General features: G+C 40.8%; 1 protein-coding gene across 1 annotated transcript in view; it reads left to right on the top strand.

Moving 5' to 3' along the window:
• Nucleotides 1-22,365, top strand: part of mctp1a (multiple C2 domains, transmembrane 1a) — a 135,869-nt gene that overhangs the window by 54,885 nt on the left and 58,619 nt on the right. The window contains exons 3-9 of the mRNA XM_069682324.1: nt 9,413-9,555; nt 9,725-9,804; nt 11,878-11,986; nt 13,972-14,010; nt 16,813-16,977; nt 17,501-17,631; nt 18,279-18,465. Of these exons, the coding sequence (XP_069538425.1) occupies nt 9,413-9,555; nt 9,725-9,804; nt 11,878-11,986; nt 13,972-14,010; nt 16,813-16,977; nt 17,501-17,631; nt 18,279-18,465 (854 nt within the window). The remainder of the gene's footprint in view (nt 1-9,412; nt 9,556-9,724; nt 9,805-11,877; nt 11,987-13,971; nt 14,011-16,812; nt 16,978-17,500; nt 17,632-18,278; nt 18,466-22,365) is intronic.

Here is a 22,365-nt window from a genome sequence, read left to right as displayed (position 1 = left end):
CAGACAAACGGTGCTCCTATCGGTATATAACAGCACCTTTCCATCTTATTTAATGACATTTTTATTCAATTGCTTCATTCTAACGTAGCTGGCATCCGTCCCCTAGTGATGACGAAGCCGCTGGTGTCAGGCATTTCCGTCGTATTGTTGTGCTCTCATGCTGGACAAAGTCTTGTAGGTCTATATGGCGGGCAGAGCAAAGCATTTGATTTTGGTCGGTCTCACTTTGCCAAATTTAACTCTGGTGCATCTTCATGCAATTTATGTAAAAAAGGTTGTTGCGTCTAAAGGGGGTAACACCAGCAACCTCATGAAACACATACAAGTTGAACATTCTGTAAATCTAAAGCAGTGCAGCGTGTAGCACTGAGTCTCGGTGACTCTGATAGCAATGCTGCCGATGGGATTAGCCAAACTAAAACTGCAGTTAAAACGCACGCAACGACAGATGGCATCAGTCAAGCAGCAGCCCCAGCTTCTTTTGCAGCGGGTAACGTTTGCAGTAGTCAGACATCCAAGTTAAACCCATTCTCCCTCGCAAAAGAAGGGAAAATGAGCGTAGAATGTCACAGAGCTGTTGCCAAGTTTAATTATAAAGATTTACTTCATTACAGTGGAGTCCAGTTGGTTTAGGTACGCTAGTAAATTATAGCTTGCCTAAGTGTGAATTTTGTGTTGCCATGACAGCCAGAAAAGTATTTTTTAATAGACATTTTTAAGGAACTTAAAGCACAGGTGCAGGTAATAACAGAACGATGGTGCACTTCCAGTCAGATTATTGCATTCTAGTGTTTCGTGACCCTGCAGCTTAATGCAGTCCTCGTTATGTTATATTAATTACACCTGTGGCTTTTCCTGCAATGACATAAATAAGACAGCTTTTCTTGCCATAGCTTATCTACAAACAGCAAGTGCGTCAGATGTTAAAAATTATCCACGGTTTCCCCAAACAGCTGACTTGCAGAGGTGTGCTGCTGAAGGTTAATGATATATTTCATTAAAGTTTAATGATTTGTTTGATTTTTTGCGGAGGTGGAATTTTTAACACACCCTACCTTTTATTTTATTATTTTTTCAGTCGGTTTCCTCTCATAGAATCAACAGAATTTTGTCACAGTGTAAAACTTCAGAACTGGGTTGTTTTGGGGACTGAGACAGCACAGAATTCATACTGACATTGTACATTATTGATGGCTCTCTAATGCCATCGGCAGGTGGTCCCTCATCCATATTCATTGACTTTTAATACCTCAGATGTTATGAGTAAGTCTCCATGCCTGCAGGTCAAGTCGTGTCTCATCATAGCCTAATAATTACCCAATAAGAAGCAGCGTTTTAACTAATGCTCTGATGGATTCAGTGTGTGTCGGGGTGCCCTTGCTATTCTCCACATTTCCATGCCTTTAAGATGTGCTCTGTAAGAAAGATGGATGCATTTTTACTCTTTATTTGAGTAATCTTACTGCTCAGGGCACATTTTTACTGCAGTAGACCAATGTAATATCCAAAACAGTGAGTTAATCCCTTTTCTCATGAAGTATGATACTTATTTTTAGAAAATTATATCATGAAAATGTAATTACCCGCTCATCTTTTATCAATGAATAATTCAGTGCCGTTTGTCTGCCCTGTACTGACACAGAAACCTATTGATTTTGAATGTCTAATGAGTATCTACGGATGGATGTTGGAAATTAAGAAGCAGCATTATTAATTGTTCCACTATTCAGTGATAGCCATTTTTTGGGGAAGTGTGCAGCTAATCACATCCCTGTATCACCATTATCGTAGTTCACCCTGCTGCCACTAACAAGCACCTTTCATCAGCTTATTAGAAATCCTTCAGCGTGTCGAGTGGTCTAGACATTTTTTTTCATAAGTTGGACCATGACCTTATCCTCATATGACATTTTAACTGCAGCAGAAGCCTCCTTTTCCCAGAATGCAAATCTCACAAGTGTCTGCTCTTCCTGGTACTATCTCAGAGAAATAGGACTCCAGCTTTGTTTCCCTGAAATCTTAATACAGGATGTCTGACATGACTGACAGGAGTGTTGTCTGTTTTGTTGTTACTTTTGTTTCTCAGAACAAAGAATTATACAGGTGTTTAGCCTTGTATGTGAGTGTGTGGGTGTGTTTTCGTGACTGAAAAGTCAGTCAGTTCTGCACTCTCACATGTGCTTCTGTGTGTGTGTGCGTGTGTGTGTGCGAGTGTGAGCAAGAAAGTTTGTAATGACAAATGAGGGGTAGAGTCATTATGCTTTTGTGGTACAAACACATACACAGGCACATAGCTCTTTATTTCTCTTTATGACTTCTTGGTTAAATGTGTGAATAAAGTAAATCCTCAGTTACTTGCTTAGGGGTTTATGCTGTTGCTACTCCCAGAGCAGCTCTGCTATTTAAATGAAAGCATTAGCCCGCCCGCATAATGACTGTTACATCACAGCTTCAGCTGCTGGAACTGATAGTTTTGAAGTCTACTTAATACTTAATGAAGTTGTACTTGACTTGAATGTGTATTACTTACAAAACCCTTCAATAGATCACTCAGTAAAAGCCCAGAAATCTTTGAAAAGTTCATGTTTAAGCTTAAATAAGGAAAGTATATGCTATTACAATAACTCACAATCAAAGGAAAGCGAAAATATAACTGGCAAATTGCATACAGTTAATGTTAAACATGTGCTCTTTGGAGGTACTACAAATAACCCAGTAACAGTGGTTGGAGATGCTGCTTTCACATCTATTTTACCTGGTCTTTCAGTTGCAAGCTGAAACATCTTTGTAACACTAGACACTCCATCATTTTTTTGCAAATTGTATTTAATTTTACCATGGGGCAAATCGTGCTTCTTGAAGTGTGCGCATGCTGTTGGATGATACAGCAACTTCCTTGAAGTACCTACAGCAGTAATAATTAGTGGAGGCTAGTGTGATGAGGTCTAATAATGTTATTTAATTTAGAGAGCGAAAGGGAGAGAAAATGAACATGCTGAGACGGGGAAAGAAAGGAGGCTGTTTTAGGAAGAGAGAGAGAGAGGAAAGTCGTGAGCAGCAAAAGAAGTTGATTTGAAGATTGCAACAAAGCTCAAGAGAGAGTGAATACACCAAATAAATGTTGTTGACGATGAAGGCAAATTAGGCAGATACAAGCCCTGATTGCTTTTGTTCCACTGTGTGTCAATATAAGAAAAGGGTACTACAGAAAATAACTCAACATGCAGGTTAGGAATTGCTTTTACCCATGCATATCCCTCAAGTGCGTGTTTGTGTGACCTGTATGGTTACACACTGCCTCCCATTGGTAATGGAAGGTATGTTATAAATAGGAAGTGTCTAAACTTGATTAGGTCACGCTTCAATAATATATCATTTTATATGTTCGCAATGTGGGAATGCACGTTGCGAGTTATGGATATGCCAGGAATATTTATTATGATCAATTGGTATTATGGGTCTTACTGTGTCTATTTAGGTATTAGCATGCTAGTTTGTGGTATAGCTTTAAAGCAGATATTTCTACCATTAGCCTTATCCCTTTTCTTTTGCGTGTATTAATGTCTCTTGGATAACTGTTCGAAGGTGTCTTGGGTGTAAAACATGCATACCCTTTTTTGTTTCTTTTGGTTAAGTCACTATTACACGCTTTTGATGTGCACAAGAACCTGAAAGCAGTGGTAGAGAAAAAACAGATGGCATGAGGTGAAAATGAAAAAGTGAAAATGAGAAAGCAAGGGGGACGCACCAGTTAAAATCGATAGTTTAAGCGTCACTAAGAGCTGCTATTGATGAAAAAGTAGTGGTGAAATGCTCTCTTGTTTGTTTCATCATAATTTACCCTCCAATGTTATCTTGTTATTAGTCTTTCACTCCATACTGGATTTGTATGCAGGTGAAATCAAGTACTTCATTTGTAATTTATTTGAGGTATATTCACTTGTAATTGACTGTAACTCAGGACTTTTAGACTGAGCATTGCCATTTTATTTTCATAAATCAATCACAATTTTAAAGTTTTTTCTTTCTTGAATGCACAAAATTCTGTAAGTTGTTACCGTTGTATTAATTATCCATTGAAAGAAGGTTTTTGTGCACTAGACTTTTGTTTACGTCTGGATCATGAATTGTGCTTTTAAGCTTAATGTTGCCTTCTCAGGTGTCAGCTGGGCAGCCTGGTTAACTGGCAGACAGACACAGTGCACAGTATTTTTGTGGCTGCTGCCCATTAGGTGTTCAGTAGGTAAGTGTGTGGTGGATTATGTTTTCAACTGGCTGTCAGGAAGACAGAGTGCAGCTATCAACAATCAGTCGATTAGGGGCTTTTAGATGTGCCTGTGGGCCACACCTAAGGCAAATTTACCTGCTGAGTGCACCTCTGGGTGCTCTCACAGACACATTTATCTCTCCTCCCAGCTTCTCTTACAGTGTTTAGTGGTTGGTTTTAATAGAATCACGGAAGAGGAATCGATTAACACCTTGATATGAAACACTCAGTGCGTCTTTGTGTCCTTGTCACTCACTCAGTCACCCGCCCAGAAGTCTGTGCACCCAGGGGTGTTACTGCAGGAGGGAGGATTCAGGGAAGTCCTGGATTTTTGATTCTATGAAAAGAGTTCGGGAAAAAAATGTCTCTACAAATGTAGAGTTTACTGTTTTTCTGTGACTATGGTAACCTGGAACTTAGCACCTGGTCTTAAGACATCATGGTGATAGTTGCACTTATAACTGTTGAGTCGGCAGTTTAACTGTCTCTCACTCTAGTCCCAGCATGCACTCTTTCTGATACCCGCCCATTCCTCAAACAATCCCCACCTGGTGTTTTCAGAAAATGTGAACTTTCATAACATATCAGCAAATTTTGCACTGTAGGCGTAAACTTTAAAAGTGATTACATTTTTAAAACCTGCATTTGACCTTTTCCAATTGCCTTTTATGGTTGTATTTTACAGCAGCTCATTCATTCAGCCCACACGCCTCACCAGTAATGCCATCCAACAGTAGAAAGACAGAAAATCACTTTTTGCTCTCCATGGCTGCACTTCACTACCGACAGCACCTACTTCCCTTTGCCAGTTTATCAGTGAGTGACACACTGACTTCTTACACACAACCTTTCCTTACACAGCACTTCCATTTCACAGCCTGCGAGCTGGACAAACACCCAGGGCGCACCAATCCATCAAATCTACTGTCCCGAACCCGACTGCTTTTCGGCGTTCTCCTCGACCATTATTCACTCTTCTAAAGCTTATTGATCCTATACCAGCTATTGCTTATTGACCTTTTCACCCACCAGCCCATATGTGGGACATGCACTCACTTTCTTTCTTTATGGAATCTCCCCTACTGTTGGTAATATATAAGAAATCTTACATAAATGTCATATATGATGGTTGATTTCCAAGAAAGTACCTCTGCGCTCCCTCCTCTGTGCTGTACCCACGCTCACTCATATGCAGCCATCACCCACCTACAGCACAGCACCAAGCTTTTTCCATCTCATACTCCTCAGCCTGTGTGTGTGTGTGATTATGGCATCATAAAGCTGGCACTGTGGGATGCAGAGGCTGTGAGCCAGTGATGTGTGTCTGGGGAATATTGACCCGCTGGGACACAGAAAGAGAGAGGAGAAAGGAAGCTGCTACAGTTTTAGAGATAAGTGGCTTTTCGCCTCCATGATGCTGTATAGGACTATTTCTGTTCAGTCTTGTCTAAAGGATCACAAACAACAGTGCTCACTTTTACAAGAAATGGATTCTAATATTCACAGAGTCCTAAAATGTCTAAAATATTCCTTCTTTAATCCCAGACATCACTGGCTGTATCTGTTTCCTCCTCCTGCCTTCTTTCTTGTCCTTTCTTCCATGTCCTCTCCTGCAGTGATATGTCAAGGGCAGCAGCGTGTTACAGGGTGTAAATGTGTGTGTGAGTGTGTTTTCTAGTAATGCTCCTGGTGTGCATGAAGGTGTTAGAGGTAGAAATCAGGGTGAAGAAGTGGACATCTTTTCCCAGGAGGAAGGTGTTGCAGGGCATATTTTGTGGATATTACATCAAAGCTTGTTGGCAGCAGAGATTTCCTCCGGTAGTTTTTACCAAAGCAAAGTGAATTTGATGCTTTTTAGTGCAAAGTTGGTAATGACACTATTATATCAGACACACATTGCCACTAGTCTCTTTACTGCCTGTAATAGACAACACTTAAGTCAGTTATTTCTACTTATCAGCCTGTTTATGGCTGTGTTTATTTCAATGATAACAAATGGTATTTTAGACTGTGTATTATTCATTTATATGCCTGATTTCTCAAAGAGAAACTGGCAAAAAGGATAAACCACAGGCACAGGGTGAGAATTGTATGATAATAGGATTCCCTTCCGTGCCTTGCGACTTGCTTGGTAATCACTTTGGTCACAGCGGATGATAATATGACACTGATTTGAGACACGTACAGCCCAAACAAACAGCTCAGTCCGGGGTAAACAAACCTGTTACACAGGAAGACGCTGCTCTGCATTCCTACAGTTATATGAGGATGTATAAAAGGAGTTTAGTGTAAGATTAAGTTAAAGAGCATAAAGATGAGGCTGTAGTGTTTGAAAGGGAGGACAACTTTGGTGTGGGTCTTATCACCATATAGTTAACACACAAGTAGTAAAGTTGAACAACTAGCCATGCATAACAAATAGCCTGGCATCTATTTGGGCAGTAAATACAACTTGTGTGCAATTTGCTTTCCTTAAGTGGTGTGTTATAACATTTCATTGATATGATTGACAAGTTTTCACATTATTAACCCTGAGTTTGTGTCTCTTCCTGTAATTGTATTTAATAGTATTTGCGCAATATGTTCGGCATGTTATCGGTATCTGCAGATAATGGCTTGAAAATTACATATCGGCATCAGCAGATATGTAATTTTTCTGCCAATATTTTCCGCCCATAAAACAACGCTTTAATTTTGCCTAAATGCTCGCTGATTCCCTAATAAGCTTGACGTAATGCTACGACATTAACTCGGCGCGAGTGTGCGCAAAGTTATCAACAATACACAAATAAAGACTAAAAAGTCACAAAAACTCGAGCCAATAAATAGAAGTTAAACAACTTTCACAACTCTTAACTAGCTAATAGTTAGCTCACATTCTTGTCATTTTACTGGACTTCACAACATCAGACTTGCGGCCAAAGCCGACGCTAACAGAGTGGAACATAAACATCAGTGCAAAACTAACTTACATATTCATGGATGCACACATGATAAAAAGAGTCCATCAGCGATCATTGCTGTCTCCGTAGTAAGTGCCGCAAACAAGTCTGGGCATGTCTCCCTAACTGCCCTCTTTCGAGGGGATGCTGCCTTCAGGTGTGATCAGACACGAGACCCTTTGTACAAGATGTCTGCGGTATGGCAGTTTTTGGCCATTACAATAAGACACTGCTCATTACACTACAGGGGAGACTTGATGTTCTGTGATATTAGGTGGAAAAAAACATGTGCCTAATATATTGGAATCAAAATCGGCAACTGGCAAAAAGGGTTCGAAAATATTGGCATATCGGCAAAAAATCCAATATCGTACATCCCTAATTTAACTATCCATACAGTACCTATAACTGTTACTATACAATCTATTTTGAAACATAGTGCACTACACTGTAAAAGGACAAACCCAGCACTTGTATGTAATTATTGTAAAATACAGAAAATATCTGTTTTAATGTACTGTTTTTCTGTATCTCTGTGCAGTAATTATAGATGTATGTAAAATGGCTGTGATCAATCCTCCTGTTCAGGTCCCTGTTGCCTTGTTTACGACACGACGGACGTGAACAGACTACCAAGCCAGTGTACCTGATTATCTCCTGCATAAACACGGCTCTGAATGCATCATGGATACTTCCCAGTCTCCCGTAATCTGTGTTTTAATCATGTCAATTTTATTTAGAGCAGTAACATTTTTAGCTCTGACCGAAGAAGGTCTGCTCGTGATACATATTAGAATTTATCTGCTGCACTTAATGTTGTTCTGTAACTTATATTACCTCATGGTTTCCATAATTTTTGATTTTATCCTGCTTTTTGTTTTTTTTGTGTTTCTATATCGTCTCTTCGTTGGTTTTTCATTTCCTGTTGAACCAATTGACTTTATTCTGAGGTTTATAGACCTTGGGGAATGGTTAGTATAAAACAGAAATGGAACCAATAGGAGAATCAATGCCCATTTACCGGGGTAATAAAATGTAGAATTACATATCTACCCCCCCTCTCAGTCATCATTATCAATGGTGAATACATAGAGATGATAAATGATACACTCTCTTGCCTGTTTGTGTGAGTACAATCTGTGTGTGTGCATTATTTCCCTAAATGAATAGGCCCTTTTTATGTTTACATGTTAGTGTTAAATATGTTTAAGATTACATGTTGAATGCAAGCCAAATTAAGATGCAAGACTATTCATTGATCAACTAAAATCATCTGTCACATTTTCACAATATCCCAAATCTTAATCAATGGCATCACCTAGTGGTTAAGCAGAGGAACTGCACATGAAGAGCACATGGAAGCAGCTTGCTTCAACCATAAATATTGGTAATCATATGACCCACTGTGTCACATGTTTCTATAATATTACAAACAGTATGGTCTAGTGTCATGAGATAACCTTTGTTGTGCTTTGGCGCGATATAAATAAAAATTGATTGATTGATGCTTCTGTGTTTAAAAGTTTAAGAGAAACTGCATTGTATTTTTTTGACACAATGTGAGAAGTAATAGAAGAACAAATACATTGTATGATAAATATAAAACAAATATACTTTACTTGTGTGTGTGGCAATACAATCATTAATATTTCAAGAATATAGTATGTTTCTTTTTTTTAAAATCCTATTTAATGTCATTTATTTATCCTGTATCGGAGGACTCTTATTCAGTAACCCTGCACACTGCATGTGCACATCCTCCCCTCTCCCTCCCTGTATAGTGTGTTTATATTTTATATGTTTTATATTGTATTGTACTATTTTATTATTATTAAGTTTATTTTTCTTTATATCTTTATATATTTCTATCTTCTATTGTTAGTGTATATTTACTGTGTATTTATTTTCCTGTGCTATATATTTGGCTTGGTTAAACTGCTGCTTCTGTAGCACCAAAATGTTACAGTGTGGGATCAATAAGTAGAGCATCTATCTATCTATCTATCTATCTATCTATCTATCTATCTATCTATCTATCTATCTATCTGTCTATCTGTCTGTCTGTCTGTCTGTCTGTCTGTCTGTCTGTCTGTCTATGATGCTTTACCTTATGGTCTCTTATATAGTGAGAATACTCCCGGTTTTGATGTCGTTATCCTTTTTTTTAAACAATTTTCTCTGTGTCTGCTTTGTCCCCCTGTAGGGACCAGTGACCCATATGTAAAGTTTAAGATTGCGGGGAAGGAGGTGTTCAGGAGTAAAACCATCCATAAGAACCTGAACCCGGTGTGGGACGAGAGAGTCAGCCTTCTGGTGGAAACCCTGAAGGACCCCCTTTATGTCAAGGTACAGCAGATGAGTCCTGGACTTTAAATGTCATCCTGCTGTTATATAAATTGTATTTTAGATGACTATGAGGTGTCAATGGACCTTGACTTACTATGAAAGCTTTCTCTATATGCAAGGTATGAGTAGAAATGTGTTGACAGTTCCTGTATATTCTCTCTATTTTTAGGTTTTTGACTATGACTTTGGACTCCAGGATGATTTCATGGGCTCAGCATACCTGCACCTGGAGTCACTGGAACATCAGAGGTCTCTTTTGTTGTCTCTCTGTTTTCATAGTTGCTCCTCTTCTGTTCATTAACATCTTACACACCTTTTATCTGTTGCCCTCCTTTTAACTAAACTGTACACTGTGCCATCTTTTTTTTTTTTGACTGATTAAAGTAAAAAAAAAATGGACGCTGTAATGGGCATGTTCAGAGAAGCTTATGTGTCAAGTGACAACAAATGTTGAGGTTAAGCGTTAGGGAGAAGTCTCTGGTAACACCAATTTTCTTAACACACACACCCCTCTCCACGTCTTTACTTGAATAAAATGTTGTCTGTTGTCTCCCTCTAGTGGCAGTCATTGATAACTCACTTGAAACCTCATTTAGTATACCAGGATTCCATTTTAATTGTTTAAAGAAATAGAAGAACCCAGAGTCCATAGTATATTTTCTGTCAAGTATAAAGTGAATGGAACAAGTCCCTTTTTCGCTCCAGATATTTGGAGTAGTTATAGTATTGAAAGCATAGGCGTTATAAAAACATTACTATGTCTGTTTTAGTGTCCCAAGCATAGACTGTATAAAAAGATGGACGACATGACAGCTCCCTAAAAGTGAAGCCAAAACATTTTGGGCCCCACCTGCTGACTGGCTGCAGTATAGGTCATAAAGCCCGCCTCATCCATGTTAACAGGTGGGACATGGGTCAAACTATAAAATCAAAATACACGCCTGATAGATTTTTCTCAGACATGGTTTCTGTCATTATAGCTAGTTATTATCATGCTGATTTACGCCCAAGTGTTCGTTTTTCTGACAAGTTTATTTTAAATTAGTAATGTGATGCTGTCAAAAGGATGATTGACAGCTCTGTTGACAAATTAGGCTCCTGCAGCCAATCAGTTCCGGTTGAGCAGAGCGGAGGACGATCTGCGAGTGGAAACGTAACTAAAACAATCACTACAGTCATTGAAGTTTCCATACCTGTGAACGTTAACGTTATTCTGCTGTTAAACACGCCGTTGTGCGGGATCCTTGCTGTTTTTTCGGTAAGTTAAGTGTGTGTTTGGGTTAGCGGAAGTGGCTAAGGCCGCTTCACTCGCCGGTCTCTACTGCGCAGTCTCTGGCTCCATATGACGTCACCATTGCAAGATGACAGCGCCTATCACAGGGGCTATTTTGGCATCAGTTACGTACAATGGGAGCAGATGGAGATGTGTTCTCCATCTATATATACAGTCATTGGTCCCAAGTAGCATGAGTGTGAGTTAGCATGCACAATACACAGTCCCTTAAATCCAGCATTTAAATAAAATTAAGCCATTATTAAATGTATTGTTTTCACCTGTGCCTCTGCAGCGATAAATATGTTGTTTGTTAAAATACTTTAATGTGATGCGTTAGGTGGAGATTAAAGTGAATACACCTGTCTGGACGTAACATTGCTGTGGAATGACGAGGCTGATCAATGTGTTTGCTTGAGGCATTTTCCTTCTATCTATAAATGATGTATTAGAATTAAATTTTGTGTATTTCCAGCGTGCTGTCTTTTCAGAGATCAGATTACTTGTAATGTGGTGAACAAACACCATAAAACATTTATTACCTCAGCTGTTCCTCGGTGTGAGTTCCAGTAATTAAAAACATCTCAGGCCACTTAGGAGATAGCTTTTGCTAGCAGGTTAAAATCCTGTGTCATGTTTTTTCGGAGGGTGCCCATTGTGTTTACATATGGATTAGGAAACTATATTGACTGTAATCTGGTTGGAAAAGTAAGGAGGAGATCTTCTAAGCTTACTAATACTTTAGTGTGCTGTTGTTTGTAGTACAGTAATTAACTGACTTGCTATCACGGCAACTAATTCCATTCTCCTGAATAATTCAACATAGTTTTCAAGGTTGACCACTTGTTTTCATTGTGACTCAATGAAGACGGAGGCAGAAGGAAGCAGTCAGCTTGTGATGGGAGGGATGGGACATGCGTATTATTTAGGCTTTCATTCACAAGGACATGTAGATTCAATGCCCTTTATTCCTATGAATTTACAGTATTGATCTAAACTTGTAAATTATGAGCTGTTATATAAACATGGTTTACTGTGCCTCTCTGTAGGACACTGGATGTGACACTGGACCTGAAGGACCCACAGTACCCTGAACATAACCTGGGTACCCTGGATCTAGCTGTCACTCTGTTGCCGAAGGATGACATGAGGGATGCTGTAAGAAAACTACATTATTACACTTATCTCTCTCTTCCTGCGCACACGTTATGTTTCCTCCTCATTCTGGGATAGCATCTATTTCAATCTTACTAGCCCCTCTGTCCATCAGCTTTCACATGTCACACCAAGATCAGAAAAATAGGCCTGATCCCATGTAGTTAAACATAAGACGCTGAAGCCCTTAGTAAAGCATAACTGCAAATCCCTACATGAAGTTTTATAATATTCATAACTGAAGTTCAGAAACAGTGCTACTCCAGTTCAGTGAACTGTTTCTCCTTACATCAGAAGCCCCATCATGCTGTGTTGAACTAGAACGTGTTGGCTTGATTCAGCCTCAGCTTCTGGAAACTCTTCAACTCAGCAAATACATATGCATAAACACAAGTGTAATTAATATGTTCTGTGGAAAAGTTCCATGTTCAAAGAGCACTAGATTTCTCTTCACTAATTATGTTGGCTCGTGCCTCTGCGGACATGCTCGATGTTTCAGTGTTGCATTTATTTCTGTTCAATTATTTGTTTGGTTAATTGGACCCCTGCATGCTCGATCCAGAACAAGGCAGAGTCATGAGGGAAATATTTTATTCCTTTTGATCTGATGTCTTAATTCTGCTGCTTATTTAGTGCTGTAGTTCAGAGAGTCCACATTTGACAGAACAAATAAACTCTATTTAGGTTAAGCATCATTTTGGATTTCTCCAACTGTGAAGAAAATGAGTACAAGGTTATACTAGTACAATGTGAATAATGCTCTCTGTTGCCACCTAGTGGTATGGAAGGGTAAGGGAAAATACACAAGTTAAATCTACTTAGTAATCTGGTTATTTTAGTAATAATGCAGCATTAACATTGTTTCTGTACATCATGATCTGGTTTATAGTTGACAAGGTTTCTGTGCACATGGAACTACCCTCTCATGTAATAATCCCTTTTGCATTTGAAACTGCATTTATAGGCACATTTAAATCACAGACATGAGCTTCATATCTCTAAAAAGTGAATTGAAGATAACGTTGCATCTGTGTAAAACAAAATCTCCTGAATGTTTTAGGATGTTTCCACATGTTTAGGCCTTATCTGTGCAAGTGGGTAACTTGTGTACAGTGAACTTCAAGTATTTAAAGAGGTGGTATTATGCTGTTTCACATTTTTAAGACATATCATTTTACAATGTCCATACTAAACGTGGGTGAAGTTTCAAATCTGTAGGTAAAAGTATGTTGCAGTAATCCCCAGGCTTCTCAGCTCAGTCTGCAGGCTGCTGTGAACGTCAGGTTTCACACAGTTTTTTCTACATGTTGTGGTCTGCACTTTGTGACCTCACAAAGTGCAGCCTCAGCAGGCTTCTGAGAGCTGGCCAATCAGAAACAAGTGGCCTTGTAGGGACGGGGTTTCTTAAAGGGACAGAACTGAGTGAGTCGTTTCAGGCAGAGGCTGTATGAGGGCCTGCACAGAGCGCCAGTGTGAGTTTTTTTAAACTGTAAATTATGCTAAGCTACTCCACAGGTATCACAGAGTGAAATATGAAGCTTGAAATTAGCATAATACCTCCCCTTTAAACTGTTTTTTTAAGGTGTTTCTTATTATTGGACCCAGACAAAAGAGTAAAAATTGTATGTCCTATGGGTCTATGGATTGAAATGAAATATATGCAAAGCAAAGTATAAACATTATTGTTGTACTGTATGTGAGGCAAAAACTGCAGCTACTGTTAACATAAATGTGTGTGCGTGTGCAAGCATGTCTGCTTATGCAAATACTTCACCATATGACAACTTAGAGCGCTTCTTATACACTCCTTGCTCACTTAACTTGCATGAATGACACCTGCCCTTCTCTCCTCCTCTAACCCCTCACTTGCACCAAGCCAGGGCTAACACGTGAACTTCATACACCCCCACACCCTTTAACCTCTGACCCTGCAGCTCTGAGGGGGAGACAGTGGGGGGCGCTCTGTAACAGCTTTGTCTCATTTACAGACCATGCTTTTGAGAAGGAACTGGAAACGATCTAGTAAGGTAAACTAAAACAGCATGTAACCCCCTCACCCACAAACTTCCGACTTGTACTGTAACCCCACTACCGACCGCACTGCACCTCACCTCTCCTGCACTCCTCACTTGTGTCCTGGTTCATGGATGGAGTCTCCCTGGCCCTCCCTTCCTTCTTTTCCTCTTTCCACAGTGGTATTAGCAGTTTTTCTGTCTTTATCAGTTCTTTGGTTCTCATTGCCATTAGCTTATTTTCCACAAGCTGCAATATACCACCTGCTTTTTACATCACCTTAAGGGATGTAAACACTGTTTTTGTGCAACTAAGCAGAGAGGTGAATTGTATTTATGTGTGTGAAAGTGAGTCCTAAATCATGCACAATAAATATTCACAAAGGGTGGAAGTTATTGATCACTATTACTGCCAAACGTATCTAAAGCGTAAACTGGCTTCACTGTATTTCAGCTCACATTTAAAAGAAAGTATATTGAACTTTTTAATCTCTTAAATAATGCAGTGATTCTCCACATCTTGTTCTGCAAATATGATTTGTTCCTGCTTCTTCCACCTTTGATCTGCACAATGTATTGCAGCTTCTGTGTGAGAAAATAAAGCACTCAATTTGTTTTTAGGGGTTATAAAGGAGTCCTGTACAGCGAATCAACAGTTAAACAGTTGATTTCTGACTGTTTGGACTGATTATAGGACACTCTTAGACCCCTTTACATCAAATGGAAATCTTTGATGTCCACGTTATTTTGAGTTCCCATCTTGCCGTTAAGAGACTGCTACCTTTTGGTTTCATTTCCTGTGATGCTCGCTGGCTGTCAGGTGGAACAGAAAGCATGCTGGTCCAAGTTCTGCTGCTTCTTATTGGCGCATGCATGAAGCACTTACATTGTATTTCAGCAAAATACAGCAACATGGGTATCAATTGTTTTGAACAAAACTGGGTTTATTTGCAGCTTATTTTCTCATGCGTTAACTTCAATTAAGATGCAGTTGTATCCTTTCTTGTTTAAGTGAAAAGTGTCATTGAGTAGGAAACAAGCTGAATCTGATATCTTAGTTTTACTTTTAGTTTATCTCCTAAATGGCGCCTAGAGTGTTTCCTCTAAGGAAAAGTTGGATATCCACATGTGAAGTGTGCTCGGTCAGAGCTGGGCAGACGTCCTGCCGCATCGTGCTTCCCCAAACCGAGTCTTTGAAGCCTCCAAACTGGGCCACCCCGCCTGTGACTCGGGAATTAACTCAAACATTAACTAACAAGCTACTGTGCTCTTACCCCTCCAAAATAAGGCAGCTCCTGAGTGTCTCCCTGCCTCCGTGCTCGACTGCATACAGTATAGGATTATTTTTACACAACCACTTGTTTTTAATGAAGCAGCTATGCGTGTTGAACCCACAGATAAAGATGCAAACTATTCAAGAAGTAGCGTGAGATGATAATTTTGAGTCAGAGGCATATTTAATTCATTTCTTTCTTTACCACCAGGCAAAATGCTTATTTTGGCACTTCAAACGCTAACAAAAGTTGAACCATGTGCAAGGGTGTATTAATTCCTAAAGTGAATGCTCGTTTCTCTTATAAGACTTTCAGCCTGCGAACATCTCTGTGCATGATCTCTCTCCTGCTGTGCTCTGGCAGAGAAGATGTGAATTCCCCATCCAAATAGCCCATGGTTTTCTGTAACAAGAAATATGCAGCAACAAAACAAGGAAACAATTAGGATTGCACTTGAGTAGGACGTGAGAGCGACCTCTCATCATTACCATAAAGTGTGTTAGCAGCAAGTGAACAGGAGAATTGAAAGATGTGGGAGTTGGGAGTTGCTGTATGTGAGGTTGGCTATATTGCAGGGAGCCATTCGCATTGTTTAATGTCTGGAGAATGGAAATTAAGAGGCTCCGTCTCCAGATCAAAGGCCTGCGCTCGCGAGGCAGGGTTTGTTCAGAGTTTAATGAAATTCACCCGCAAAACAAAAGCTATGCTAATAAATTCTCCCTAACGAGGAAGGAGGAGAGGGAGAGGCAGAAGCAGAGAGAGAGAGAGAGAGAGAGAGGGCTGTATTTGTTTGACAAATAAATACCCTGCTCTTTGTTTTAGAGAGGGATACTGACATGATTCAAAGAGAGGTTAAATAGGCCTGTAAGTGCTGGGAAAACTGTTCGGGGAAAAAAAAAATAGACTTAAAATATGGAAAATCATCAATCTGAATTTGCAGCGCTGTCAACTTACAGTACAGCCAGATGGAATAAGAAATGTACAGAGCTGCACTGTGGCGGCATCTCAGTGGTCTGCCCATTTTAGGGAAGACAGCCTCTGATGTATTTATTTTATATTGAAATAATTTGTCCAAAAAAGACCAGATATATACGTTTTGTGAAGAGCGTAAGCTATTTAAGTCCACAATAAATTCTCAGTAAACCTTCAGAAAGAATAGAAGAAGTTCTAGTTCATGTTTTTTTCCTAACAAATGTGGATAAAATGATGCTTCTCTATGATCCCAAGCAAGTGTTTAAGATTGCCTTTTGAAAAGAGGGATACCTGTAGTATGTTTGATAATTTATAGTGAGTTACGCTCATACTTTTGGGGGTACATGGTGTTGAATTTCTCATTTCGTGTGTAAGCGTTATCTTGTGTGTTCTGCCTGCTCCTCTCTGTGTTGTCTTGATGTGTTTGCCTATGTTCCTGAAGTTCACACAAGCCATACTTCTATCCTGGGGTTTAATTTTTGCATATGTGTGTGTGTGTGTATTCTGTGTGTGTTTGTGTGCATTCCTGTGTACGTATAAATGTACATGTGTGTGTGTTTGCCTGCTGCAGTATCAGAGTATGCGTCTGTCAGATGTGCACAGAAAAGCCCAGCTGTGGCGAGGAATAGTCAGCATCAGTCTGATAGAAGGTCGCAGCCTCCAGCCCATGGACGCCAACGGCCTCAGCGACCCTTACGTCAAATTCAGGATGGGGCACCAGAAGTACAAGAGCAAGGTGAACACACACACGGCTGTTTGAGAGTATTCATGCATCTTAATTTCACTGAAACACCCATGTAATTCTGAATATATATGGAGCCCTGTGATCAAAGTAAGAAGGCACATTTTTATGTCTATATTCAGTATAAAGTGGAACTCTTTAGACCAGTTAAACAAATCTTATTCAATACAAGAGTTATGCTTATAAATTCCTTGTTAAATAGAGAAAAACTAAGACCTTCCACAATACATGTACAAGCACATGTGACTTTATAGAGGGACTATTTTCTCCCTCAATGTTCTATTTCCTATACCATACCGACAAAGAATATTTTTTACCACTTACATACTTGCTATTCTAATTATTCTCGATTTTACTTTAACTTTAGCATGAAAAAATCATGCTTCTTCCTGTCTGACAGTCTATGAACTGTCGGTATTGTATTAGCAGCATCAGTGCATGTGTATGTGCAGTATACGCCTCATACATTTCTCATATAGATACTTACAAATAATATATTTCCTTCTGTTGTACTCAGACGATTCCCAAAACGCTGAACCCGCAGTGGAGAGAGCAGTTCGACTTCCACCTGTACGAGGAGCAGGGAGGCTACGTGGACATCACAGTCTGGGACAAAGATGCTGGCAAGAAGGACGACTTCATGGGAAGGTACCCTAGTCTTTATCAGTCTTTCTGGAAATGTAGCTATGTCCGTCTTTTATCAGATTGTATGGTTAGAAGAGGGGTAGCAAACCAAAGTACTTTGACTATTCTGTTATTTCCAATCATTTCAGCTCAAACATTCCCGTCAGTGTGCAGATATACTCTTTTTTTAGCTCCCGTTCAATATCCATAACTCTATCATTCCAGTGCAAATTTAAACCCTGGATATATGCTGCACATTTCCTGTGGAAAAGGAGTTTTTCATCAGAATGGAGGCGCTCAAGCTTTTTCTTTGAACTCTGTGACCCCAGTCCAATAATCACTATTGGCCTGCCTGGATAATAACTGGAGATATATTAAGGGAGTGCCAGAAAATCAATTCAGCCAAGAGAAGATGCTCTCCAGTGCTTACTTTAAGGATTAATTGTGTTAGCTGCAGTTGCTTATATCCTGCACACATGACTCTTGCCGTGTGTATACTGTTATCAGTCTTATATTTATATTGCTCTGTACAAGGTATATCTTACTACAGACATTGTTTTCCTGCAAACTTGAGCCCACTTGTCTGTGACTATCAGCCTGTGTTCAGCATAATCATCTTACCTTACAATTCTATTTCTATTTGCCTGTTTGCGTGAATGTGTTCCCTTTAGGTGTACCATCGACCTGTCGCTTCTCAGTAAAGAACACACACACAAGTTGGATCTGCCAATGGAGGAAGGTGATGGTGTGCTGGTGCTGCTGGTTACACTCACTGCCTCCGCCGCTGTTTCCATCTCTGATCTGTCAGTCAACATGCTGGACGACCCTCATGAGAGACACCAGATCATGCAGAGATATGTGAGTGGCCTTAAGATATGAATGATTAGTATAGAGAAAGAATGCAATGGAGGACGGAAGTACTCAATGTTTGAGAGCCTGTCTAAAAGAAATAAGCAGCAGTAATAGCCTTCAGTAGCATAACAGACCTTACATTTTCCTTTCATTATTCCTTTAAGCACAGCTATAACAACCCCATTGTATTTCTGTCTGACCATACACCTGACACTGAGTTTACTTCTTCGTATAGATGACTGTGATGTGTATCGACATGTCTTAAGTTGCAAAGACAAAGCAAAGTACTGTTTCTTTTGTGTCATGAGTCAGACTGACGTGTCAAACAACAACTCCCTCTGGCATTTATCATCAGACTTCTGATTGTTCTAAAGTCACCAACTTCACATTTTACAAAGAATCTCACTTATTCATCAAGAAGAGGGTCTTTTTTTTTCACAAGCCAATGTGCTGAGATTTGAAATACAAAATCTGCCAAGCTGCAGCTGGGGTTTGAAGTTAGAAGAGAGCAGAGGAGTGGGTGAGATGAAAGGAAAAGGAAGGAAGAAACACGAGGGGTCGGGAGGTCAGAGAAGAGCGATCACAAGTGTCTTAGAGGCGCTGCTGACGAGCTTTTTGAACAAACCGTTCGGAAAGGATGGTGCTCACGTAGCTTGTTTGTTTCTTATGATTCACACCGCCAGTATTGTGCTGTATTTGCATCAGCATCCTGCAGAGAGCTGTGTGTGTGTTGTGCATTTATGATTAATGCATGTGGGCTCGTTTTATTTGTGTGTAAAATGTCTTAGCTCGTCAGCCGCTTGTCATTGATTTGAGCTTAGTATTACACAGAGAGAGAGGGTGAGACAGAGAGAGAGCCCTAAGGCCCCATCTGCTCCAGAGGCCCTCCACTCAACACAATAGTTTCTGCCTATGTCTTTGTCTTAGCCTAGTTAACCCTTCACACCCTGTCCTCACTCCTTGCCACAAAAGAGACACTCACACACAACTTTGAATAGATTTCATTCACTGACAGCCTTGATATGGCTTATTTCTCTGCACATCAGCAGAACATTGTGTGGTTTTATTCCTCAGTGCTGCAGCTATATCTGCATCCATTCATTTCTTATTTTAATAGAAACAATAAGATATTTGTTCACTTAATACTTTTAGTGTAACTTTGGATAACAAATGATATAATTGATCATCGTTGTCTTTCAGATTTGCACATATTCCCATGCGTGCTGTGTAGTTTTGCGCGCTTCTCTGTGTGTGTGTGTTCATTTACTGTACTGTACAGTAAGTAGCTGTCTGTGTTTGTGAGATTAGAGGATGTGTTCTGATTGCAGTTAACACTACGTCCCCCGGCTGGTGTGTGTTTGCGTCTTTCGGTGTGTGCATAAGCACCAGCGGCGAGGCTCCACAGGCCGAACACGGGTGCCACGACCTACATAACCGTGGCGCTGCCTTATTGGCTAGCCACAGGAGGTCGACTAGTCTGCTCCGCGCTGCAGCTACCGCGCAAGATCAGAGGGGGGAGCTCTAGGACTGAGACACACGCTGTGCCTCTGCTCGCAGCCACAAAATAAGGACGGTAGCGCGTGAGTGTATGCATGTGTGTGTGTGTTTGTGTGAGTGTGTGTAATAGGGGGCGAGAGGTAAAGGATGAGGGTCGCACCGGGAAGGGAAGGCGTGTAAAATGAAAAGAAAAAGCTATTTCACCTCTCTCACAACTCGTGCAGACCCCGTTTTTCTGCTCGGCTGAAGGCGAGACATTTTCCTTCCTTCGCCCACCTCTTTTTCCTGCCTCCTTCTCTCTCACGCACTCCCCGTCTCTGTCCCGCTCTCTCGGCAGCCTCGGCTCTTTGTCTGTCGCCACTGTGGCCCTGCCGTTAGATGAAGGGATGGAGAGATAGAGGGTGGAGGAAGGTGGGGGGGGGGGTACAGATGGAGGGGCACGGTGAGGTCGGTTGGAAGACTTGAATGGTCCCTACCTATTAACATATTCCTTTTCCCCAGACTGGCCGTCTTTCAGTCGGAGAATTTAATAAAGATGTACCTTATCAAAGAGCTCTGATAAGACCAAGTACCACCACTAATACATAACAGTGCAGCTCAAAGCCCACTAATCTGCCCTGTGCGTGTGTGTGTGTGTTTAAGTGTGCACGTGCAGGTGTATGTTATTACGCTTTGGCACATTTTTACTGACTGGTTTTATCGGCTTGAAATCAGCTGTCCTGCACAAAGCATCCACTACTGCTAATCACAAACATGCACACACACATAGAGACACGTAGAAAAACAGTTCCTTCCTGCGTCAGCTGTCTAATAAAACGATGGGGGTTGGCGGAGAAATGCATGTACCATGCTGTCATTATCACAGCTTTAAAGAGCAGATACCTTCACAAATGAGAACGAGGAGGAGAAGACAATTGAAATCCTTTGCTTGTTCCAGCTTTCAGCTGCGCGCACAACCAAGCTCGGCCAATTTTAACTCCTAGAAATGTCCTTTAAACTTAGGGTTAGTAACACACTACGCCATATGTGGTCACTTTGTTTATGTCTATGTTTGTGTGTGCCTCTGTACGCTCGCATCTACTGCATGCATGCACATGAATGAGTACACACGATTTTCTTCTGCAAACTACTTTGAATGCAGCTGATGTTGGAGCTCTATGCAACACTGTGCAATACACTTAGTGACAACTGCTTAAGATGTACTATTGCTCACCGTAACCTTTCCTTCATCCCTAATTACTGTTTCCCAGAAAGTAGAGAGGGACGGAGGGAGAGCGGGAGAAGGAGAGGAAGAGATTTATGCATTATGACGGCAAAGGAGCACACACACTAATGGCTCTTAATGGGCCTAAGGTGGCTGCAGGATGGGTGGATGAGAGAAGGAGGACATGGTGACCTCCGCTGAAGTGGTGGCACTTCACCACCCACCCTCATGTAGGCATACACACACACACACACACACACACACAGCTGCAGTACCTCTCCCACCCACTCCGGTGCACTGCTCTAAGGTGAAGCGAAAGGACACAACCTGGACAGGAAGTGAGATAAGGAGAGCAAACTTTTCTCGAGAGAATCTTGACAGACAGTGACACTGAGTTGATGAATAGGAGTGGGAATTGGAGGAAGAGGAGGAAGTTGTTAGCATTTGGTTTGTGTTTGAGCATTTCACATTCATTTGAATTAAATGTCCCTAAAACTGCGCGGCTGCTGGGCAGACGCTTTGTGTGTGTCTGAGTGTGAAGCGTTATATGGAGCGCTGATGAAAGGTGACACGATGCAAAGATGACAGCGAGTCATAAGCCTATGCCGGGGCTGATTCATTTGTGCGTTTGTGTGTCTGTTGAGTGTGACAGAGACGGGAAGAAGATGTCACAGTGACAGCGTGTCAATCACAGACAGGACGGGGGTTTGTTTTATGAAAGACAACTCTGTCCTTCTATTTTCTCCTCTCTGTTCATCCCTCCCTTTCATCTCCTCCTTATCCCCGTCATTCCACCTGCGTGCTGATGGGGGTGTGGGAGGGTGGGTGGGGGTCGCTCTTGGCCTCCCTTCATCTGTCTTTCTCTCTACCTGTCTGTCTGTGTATCCGTCCGTCTGTTCCATCTTTTGCTGTCTATCTTTCTGACGAGGATTTGAATCCTTGTGGAGGATGGGTGTATTCTATTCACCAGTCATGGATTGAGGCTGAACCTAAATGTCCCCTCAGGGAGACTGTACGGTGGGAGGAAGGGATGGACTGAGGATGATGGGTTGGGGGTGAAATTATATCTCTGCATCCATACATCACAGAGGAAAAATTCTCTCATTTTCTTTTTTCAGTCTCTGTTTGTATTGATGCGTATGTATTTCAGAGGGAAACAACCACTATGTTTTAAATATCTTTTGGGTAAAGTTTACAGTCCCTAG

This window comes from Semicossyphus pulcher, unplaced genomic scaffold (genome assembly GCF_022749685.1).
Source record: "Semicossyphus pulcher isolate SPU_LCO1_2020_fin unplaced genomic scaffold, fSemPul1.0.p SCAF_6, whole genome shotgun sequence".
Taxonomy (NCBI): Eukaryota; Metazoa; Chordata; class Actinopteri; order Labriformes; family Labridae; genus Semicossyphus; species Semicossyphus pulcher.
Note: the sequence above shows the minus strand (reverse complement) of the source record. Positions and strands in the feature narration are given on the sequence as shown.